The 9,069-nt window shown below is 46.0% G+C and overlaps 1 protein-coding gene and 1 long non-coding RNA gene across 3 annotated transcripts in view; one reads left to right on the top strand and one right to left on the bottom strand.

The window, feature by feature from the left end:
* The window catches only part of LOC119457340 (uncharacterized), an 11,875-nt gene extending 7,307 nt beyond the window's left edge, over positions 1-4,568 (top strand). For both annotated transcript variants that reach the window (XR_007468048.1, XM_049671270.1), the window contains exons 4-5: positions 4,110-4,196; positions 4,301-4,568. Coding sequence is in view for 1 of the 2 variants with exons in the window: in XM_049671270.1 (XP_049527227.1) it covers positions 4,110-4,196; positions 4,301-4,467 (254 nt within the window). In the remaining variant the exon portion in view is untranslated. The remainder of the gene's footprint in view (positions 1-4,109; positions 4,197-4,300) is intronic.
* Positions 1-7,939, bottom strand: part of LOC125946994 (uncharacterized) — a 36,101-nt gene extending 28,162 nt beyond the window's left edge. Inside the window, exon 1 of the long non-coding RNA XR_007468055.1 lies at positions 7,628-7,939. This is a non-coding gene — a long non-coding RNA (uncharacterized LOC125946994). The remainder of the gene's footprint in view (positions 1-7,627) is intronic.
* Positions 7,940-9,069: the final 1,130 nt, after the last annotated feature.

Here is a 9,069-nt window from a genome sequence, read left to right as displayed (position 1 = left end):
CATCCTTGTTTGGGCACGGCATCACCGACTAACATGAATAGAATTGTGAATCTGCAAAAGAAAGCGATTCGTATCGTTGCAGAGGAAGGGTACTGCGCACACTCCAAACCGCTTTTTATTAGGTTAAAAACTCTGTCCGTCAATATGATGTTACCGGAAATTATTGTTTCCGTATTCACCGCTAAAGCCACGCTTCGCTTCGTATCACAATATCAGCACTCAAAGAACGCGTACCGGATCCCAACACTCGACAATTAGAAAAGTGGTGTCTTCCCAAAACTCGAACGAATTACGGTCAACAAATGTTAAAGTATGTAATACCTCACACCCTGAACGCTAATACAACCTTAATTGATAGCCCCGCAGTGAATAAACGTGTTTTAATGGAACACATTTAATTGGTAGCAGATTTATATAATGTAGTTTACATTCGGCGTTGTGCGTTTTGTGTGGATTTGTTTGGAATGATTGTGGAGGCATTGTCTATGCATGCCACTTCTACGAGTCTTTGCGCGTGTACGTGTGAGTATAACATGTCAGTGGACAATATGGTTTAGTATTGGTATATATATATATGTAAATTTTTTACAGATGTGGATATATATATATATGTGTGTGTGTGTGTGTGTTTGTTTTTCACAGCTTGGTGCGAACTGTTTCTTTCTTCTCTTTCTTTTTTCTCCTTTTTTCTTGCGTTGGTTTTTCTCGTACGGATGTACGACATACACTGCTCTTTTGCCGCTGTTGCCGCTGTCTGTAAGGCCCCAGGCCTCGTCAAGCTGCTAAATTAGCAGCTTTTTGTCTAGGGTCCATTTTTCCTTGAGGAAAATAAAAACTGTTTCTGATTCTGATTTCTGATTCTGAAAAGAGGGCGCACATGTGTATGATCTGCAGTTGCACGTGATTGCGACATTCGGTATCAGTCACATCTCTCATGTACTGCATTATAATTGCGTCTACTTTTTATTGAAATCGTAATAGCTGTTATCTTCTTCGAACCGAACAAATGAATTAAAAAAAGATGTGTCGGCTCGCTGAAGTCCGGTTTCGCAGTTGGTTCCGGCACTTGTGAATACATGGCATTTGGTGCTGAACTTCAGTTGACTAGTGAAGAAGCCATGCAAGTACCAGTTCAACGTGTGTTCGCAAAGGCGATAGAAGAGGGCAGCCATGAGATTGCAGTCAAGATTATTTTGGTGGCGCTGGCTGCACTGGTAGGCATCAGTTATTATACAGGGTGCGCAACTACCATCCACAAAGATTTTAAAAATGCAAATACCACGTAGCTGGACGGCACCAAGGTAATGTTGTTTGCTTCGCTTCGGAGATCGGAGATGCTGAGATTATTTTTGCAATAGTCTTAATTAAATAATGTACTTCTCAAATTAGATGAAAAGTGTCAATAGGAAAATTGTCGGGCACCATGAAAAAATTTGGAGGACGCTTAAGCTTCGTCCTCTAAGAGTGGAACGCGATAGCATTTAATGATCCCTGACTGTTTGTCAGGCTTCCCGGCAACTGCAGCTTTCTTTTTTCTGCACCTTCACCTCGGCGCGCCGCTGCCGTAGGGAGCCTACATGCAAGCGCTTGCGTGTAGGCGCCCTACGCTGCCGAGGAGGCGAGCGCCATCTGGATGCTGTTTTTCCAACGAACACCGACCGGGGCGCGCCGCTGTATGAGTGGTAGAAATGCTGGAAAAGGGGTTTGTGTTTGCGTTTCCGCCTAACAGAATTGTGTTTTCTCGCATACTGAAATTACAGTCCGACGGTATTATACCTGTAGGTTGTGGTTAAGTCGTACTTTACGCTTTTCTGACGCATTTACTTTGAGAAATACAATTAGTTCACCAGCGTCCCTGCGCCACGCGAAGGGCCTGCGTGGTCGGTTTCGTTCGGGATGATTTCCTTGGCCGCGGACGCCGAGACCGACGCCGACGCCGGATTTTCTGCGATTTTCTCTCGTGTTAAAACTCCCGATACAGCTTTCTGTTGCTCAATACCTACTACATAAAAGCGTTTTTATGTAAGCCCGCGAAAGAAGCCCGCGAATACACGCGAAATTGCCGTGCGACTGGCCGCTCGAGGCACATTGCGTGTAGTCGCGGGCTTCTTTCACGCATTGTGCCACTTGCTCATCTCCACGTAGGCCGGTGTCGCTACCAATCTTATCAAACTTAATCCGACCAGTATGAAACTTATAAGCCCTTATCTGCCGTTATCAACCCTTATGGGTCGTTATGAAACTTATCGCCATCGATCCAATCCTGATCAACTTTGATATATCTTCATCCACTCTTCTTGGTCATTCTCAACCTTATCGGGCTTGATCCCACCCTTGTCAACCCCTGTCGGTCTTTATCAACTTTATCAGAATTGCTCCGGTCCATTAAAAGCCCTTATTCCTCTCTCGCATCTTAACCATCCGCGTCGAACTTTTATCAAACGTGACGAGACCCATATACCCCTCATCACTCCTCATCATCCTTGTGAACTCATTGGTTATCTCTCTGTGTGGCGCGACGTGAAGGCATGAGTATGAGAAGGAATGCCCCAGCGGAAGGCGCATCACGCGACAACCAAAACGCATCGGGGATGTGGTGTGCTTGGCATTAAATATTCGCAAAATTTGAATTTTCCTAATGTCTACAATGCTAAAAGACGGGTCTACATGTTGTCCCAGAGATGGCTTTTAATCCACCATCACCACATTAATTATTTAATCCGCCATCACCAAGTAATAGCCGCGTCTTTCAGCAATTTCACTACACTTTGAGAGTAGAAATTTACCCAATGAACTTCTAATCCCTAACACAACCCAGCGTGACCTGCCCGCCTGCGCACCGTCACACCAACATAAGCGTCACCAACGGTGGTTGAAATTCCTTTTGCTTCGATGACGCTGGATCCGAGAACACGAGTGTCGTGAAAAGAACGTCTTCATAAAAACGCCTCTGGCAAGAGTTAACAGAGAGTTCTGGCGGCGAGTGCAGATTTAAGCAGAAGACTTGACCTGTCTCCGTAAGCGGCAGAGGGAAGTTTCGTCAATGGTTTATCGAAGCGCCTCTGAAAACTCTGATTTGTGTGCAACGATGTATATTGTCACGTAGTAGTGACGGTGAAGGAAACAGTCGCAAAACTGTGAATGACGAAACGGACTTTTCATTGGGCGAACCTGTGCACACAAAAGCAAGTTACACTCGAAGCACAACGATAGCGGCGAACACAGTCGGCGATAGTCGAAATCTGATCAGCGGCGAAACGCGTCGGATTTTATACATGAGTCATCGAATGTTCCAGAGTAATCCGTGGTGCCTGCGTGTCGTCCAGAAAGTGCTAGAGAATTCGCGTCGCTGATACAATCAGATTACATAAGCGTCGGTGACAATATGAACCAAGAATAACGACATTTTCTTACATTTGTACGTCTCGGTTCCAAATTATATGACAGATAAAATGTTCGACACATCTTGAAAATTTCGCCTTGGAGGGTTCAATGTCATCATACGAGAAATAATATACTGCAGCGTCAGCCGAGAAACTCAACATTTCTAGAGAACCTCGCTTAACCAAAATATTTTAGGGCTAAGTTAGCGTTTGTCCGGGTTGGATTATTTTCCATAAAAATATGCATTATCTGCTTAAAATGCAATAATGCATTGTGATTTTTAGTACTTTTTACTGCATGCCAGGAATGTAACTGTAGAGTGGAAATGGTGGTTTTAAATTTCAAGTTTTATTTACGACAGTCTTTAGATAAGCTGCTATCCTTTATTTATTGAAAGCATTTGCTTGGTCAGTACCAATATTTATGTTGTAGTAATATGCCACGTTGATAAGAGTCTAGAGGTAGATAAGATGTAAAACCAATTTACGATTTCTTTTAAATTTCCCTCTATGGTTTCAACTGTTGAAATACTTTTGTAGTGAGACTGGCGAATAACATCCTTAAATGTTCTTGACATCTGCATAACAACCGTACAGTCCCTCTGAAGATCATAAATGGAACCCTCCGATCAAACATTTGAGTTGTAAATAAAACGCAAATACTGAACGAGCTGTGTTATCACACCTTCGTCAACTACTATTAGCTGCGCGCGCATTACTTTTCAGGTGGTGTATACAGACTGCAGGAGGACATAATTTATATGAGTGAAAACGGAAGCTGTGCGGTGATCAAGGTGACGACGTCATTTGGTGGTGGGTGTTCACTACTTCTAATATTTGAGAATTGCACCACTGGTCATAAAGGATGGCAGTAGCAGTTGTATGACATAAGTGGTGCACGTATCTTTTTTTTTCAGGAACGCAAGAAACATATGACCTCCGTGTGACGAATTCTTCACTTAAATCGGGACCTACAGAGAAATGCATATCTAAATTCAGTAAGCATGAAGGTGAAGGAAAGGTTATTTACGATGCGCAGTGCCAAGGTATACTGGCTAGCGATGGTGTCAATATTAAAATCTGACGAGATAGCGAAACCTTATTTCAAAAAAAATCTTCCAGTATTTTTTCTTCGTTTTCAATAAATTTAAGTGTTCAAAAATCAATAAACAGTACCATTACCACCTATAACTAATGGTGCATCACTTGACGATAGAGTGGCCATAGACGTCGCATCGCATTTCGTGCCTGACAAGATTCTTCGCTGGAGTGGATGCATGGATATTAGTGTATCAACAAGAGGAGAGCACTATGACGTCCGAATGGCTCTCGCACAGGTCGTGAAGATACGCCGTCAAGTGGATCCTTGCGAAGACCTGACGATATCGGATTACATGAGGTGCTTCGTGACAGCCACTACACGAACAGTAACACAGCGAAGTTGCAGTGAAGGAGGTTAGATACAATAAGGCAAACTTTGTGAAGTTCTCAAAGCATGATGATCGCCTGAACAACTTGGCAGCTACAACTTCTGTTGAGCCCTTCGTAATGCGAAGCATGGTGGTTTGGAAGTAGAAGAACACTTACGAACTGTGGTAAATTTCTGAAACGTACACCCAAATTCGCGAAGATGCAATGTTCACATAACATTGCCTTGCGAAAGGTGAGGATTATGTAGAAGGTAACAATTTTAAATTTTCAGAGTATGTAGAAATATGCATATGTAGATCAGCTGACCTATTTACTTAACATCTATCGTTTGACTGCTTATGGTTTGGCAGTGTTTTCATCGCTAACGTCACTGGTGCTTTCACTGGCGAATTCAACGTTTAGGACGCAGCAACAACAATTTGCGTCACTGCTTGCGTCAATGCGCACTTCTTCAAAAACCCAGATGCGCTATGCCTAGAACCTTAGTGCGGATGTGTCATACGATAAGTGATTGCACATTGTTTTATCGCTGTTATAGCAGATCGGAAGGTCACACTGAGCGCTATAATGACGTCTGGTGTTGCAGAGTATTGTCGGCCGTCTTCATCATCACAACTATGACGTACGCAGATGCACTTACCGTTCCCTCACTATCAAACCACATCCTTAAATATGTCACAGCCAACAAAGGCTCAAGAAGCGTGCCGTAACTTCTAAAAAGAGCAGAATAATGCCACCGCCCACCGCATCACTTACGATGGCCTATCGATAATCTGCGAAATAGAAATCGTGTAGTCCGCAGCCACAAAAATCTCGCCGACACCAGCAAGCTCGCGCTTTCACCCGAGCATACACCACTCAATCAAAGACGGTGTACGCACAGGGAGACTCCATACTTGCCCCGTACCACACTGCTTCTCCCGCCACATCTATATTCCCACACAAATGTCTGCCTGGCGAAGACGCCATCGCCGGGCATCAGCTTCAGAATTACAATTTTGAACACTTCAGCTTAGGCACGCTATACGTCTAACCCTATGCCCCTAATAAGTATGAAAAACTAGGCGAGTTGTAAGAGACACGTGTTTTACAGCACGAAAGACGGGGACAAGCAGGCGAAGGGACCACACGAGCGCTGTGTTGCAATGGAAATGTTATTGAACACTGAAGCCGAATTGATATGGAAAATAACAAACAATCAATTTTCATTTGTTTGTTATCTTGTATATTAATTCCGCTTCAGTTTCGAATAAACTTTCAGTTCCAAGACAGCGCTCGTGTCATCGCTTCTTCTGCGTCTCCTAGTCGTTTTGCGTTGTAAATCATAAACACAAACTCTTGTAACTGCGGCCACTGCGAGGCGCACGCATCACTAAATCACACTACGTGGGGCTGGCCCTACAAGCTGGCGCTCCCACTATTACAAACCTCGCATTCAAACAGTGGGAGACCGTGCTCTCCAGCTGAGACGCGCGCGAACAGTAACATGTTGGTGTGACGGACGCTGCAGGAAGGCGATCCCGCTGCCCTTCTTGATTGAAGAACCCACCACCTCGCCCTTGTCGGAATGCAGGCTGCAAGGCGGAACAAAGTAGCAAGCCTGTAATTTCTTTTCATGTTAAAGTCAAGCTTTCGCTTGCCTTTTCCTTCGACTTTTCCACTGCTGTTGCTGCTGCTCCTGCCTTGTACGCCGTATAGGGAGGAGGTTCAGAGTCTGCATATACATAGTAAGAGCGTGGCAGAGAGGGAAGGCGACGCGAGAAGCTCGTTTGCACATTTGCACCGCGATGCATATGCACAGTGCCCTCCTGGAGCTCCCTGGGCGTCGCCACAGTACCTTCTTGAAGTCTGTAATTATCCGTGACCCCCCGCAAAAGCATTGCTGTAACTTCAGCGCTTACTTTTCTACAATGTGCAACCGTCCAGAGAGCAGATGGGTATAATGGTAGAGAGGAGGTAGGGGAGAGCAGGCAGTGAATGGATAGAACCGACGCAGCCACGAAACGAGTGAATAGCAGCCTTGGCAGTCTTCACTCGCAACTCGCATATATGGGGGTGGGGAGAGGTAAAATGCAACGCGAGTAGGCCGGGAAACGCTACTACTAGACAACATAGCGGTTGCGGATAAGCTGGATATGTCTATGTTCAAGGTTCAAGGTATTTCTGAAAAACAAACACCCTGGAAATTTCTCAAGCGCACAGCTGACGTCTGCGTGCATACTGAAAGCCGAATAATGCACCGCAGAGCCTAGGTTACATCGTAGCACCGTAGCATGTAGGCGTCCCCCGTCATTTCAACATTTCTGTGCCCACCGTGATAGCTTTGCCGATATGACATTGCTCGAGGTGGCGGGTTCAATCCAAACCGTGGCAGCGACATGTCTACAGGGGTGAAATACAAACACGCTCGTGTACTTAGATTTAGGTTCTCGTTTAAAAACCATAGGGGGTGAAAATTTATCCCTTGTCTGACACTACGGCGTACCTCGCAATGGGATTGTGGTTTTGGCACGTACCGCCCCATAATTCAATAAAGTTTAACACTTGTGCGACGATGCGATGTCCCGTGTGAGGGAATGACAACACTAACCTTCTAAGATGTAATGAACAATGACGCACAACAACGCCTGAAGCAAACACGTCTCGCTGTGTGTTCTGGGTACCTACAAACAGCAGTGGTGCACGCAAGGTAACATTTTCCATAAGCTGACCACTCCCCTTTTGCTCTAAACGCTTAAGGAATAAAGATTCGCCGTTAACATCACCGCTAATTATCGTCAATCGAAGCAAGCAGCACAAAAAGCTTCGCTTACGTCAAATCCGACAACGCGTAGGATCCGCATAACCTTTACTAAAGAAATCCTCATTCGCCCTCCTCGTCATGACCTAGTTTTTAGGAGCGAAGCTCCTTAGGCTCTGACGATGTCCATTGTCGCTGTCGTCGTCGTAGCTCCCCGTCGCGCACGCAGCGCGCATACCGACCGCGTACAGGTGTTGCGCTGTGCCGGCGCTGCTCCGAAACCCCTCTCCGAGCAAGCGCACGACGTCATGCGCAGAACCTTACGCAGAGCGCGCGCAGCGCGCATAGCGACCGCGCGCAGGTGTGGTGCCGGCGCCGCGCCGCTGTCGCTACACTTAGTACTGCAGTATGGAGGAGTGTGAACGTAAGCACAAACGTCGTGACTCTGATACGACACTTCGAGAACGAGACGCGGCAGCCCAAGGGCAACGCCGCGCAGCTAACCCGGAGCTACGAGCACCAGAAGCAGCAGCATGCCGGCAACGGCAGCAAGACCCCGAAGCGAAAGCTCGAGCAGCAGCCGTAATCGTCCAAGGAGATTCGCTCCATCATCAGCATTCACTTCGTGGATCGGCTGCCAATTTTTAAAATGTTTTAGAGGATGCCGCTGCATTTTTGCTAGGTTACTGAAGCGTAAAATGAAGTATACCGAAAAGGACGTACTCATTTGGACACGGTAGCCAGTTGCGCACATTGTTCAAAGCGTGAAAATTTTTACTGGACAATTTATTTTTCCACTCTACAAAGCGATGTGAAAATTCTGTACTGAGCGCGTCAGCAGGATCGTGTATCACTGGAGAACGCTAATTATCGGGCATGAAAAATTTATGAACAATGTGGCCGGTCGCGGTAAGTCTGCGCGCAGATAGGTGCACCGCCAGCTACCGCATCAGAGCCCCGTGCTCTTACCCTTTAATGAACTGCGTGCAAAATGCTGATGCCTTGTGCTCAAACAAGGCTAATGAAGACCAGTGGGTGCAAGGTGACACAACCGTAGCCCTAGATCTTAGATCGACAAGTCGACAAGGCGAGCCGGACCGGCATTGATCCGACTAATGAGTTATTTAACGTTCGCTGCCCTGCCGTAACCTGCGCCGGTACTCTAGCTATTTTTATGCATTGCGAGATGAGTGCGAGACTTTTCGCTTTGTATTGATGAATTGTTCCAAGGTGGATAGAATTACAGATAGAAATACTTGTTTAATAGCTCTAAACTATTCGTGCACCAGCTCTAACAAAATTACACTACATCCGAAGTTTCATCCTCTCAGCTTCTAAAAGACCTGCGGTGTTCAAAAAGTGATAGAGCTTCGTCTTGCTTTCAACCTGTCACAAAAGAGCGCATAATCTAAGCGCGCGCAGCGCATCATTCAAGCCCGCAAGGAAACAAGACAGCCCGGCGGCAGCTTCGACAGAAGGGGAGAGCCATACGCCTCAAACAGCCGACGCGACCAA

The sequence above is a fragment of the Dermacentor silvarum genome, chromosome 7, assembly GCF_013339745.2.
Source record: "Dermacentor silvarum isolate Dsil-2018 chromosome 7, BIME_Dsil_1.4, whole genome shotgun sequence".
Classification (NCBI taxonomy): domain Eukaryota; kingdom Metazoa; phylum Arthropoda; class Arachnida; order Ixodida; family Ixodidae; genus Dermacentor; species Dermacentor silvarum.
This window is presented reverse-complemented; position numbering and strand designations above follow the sequence as displayed.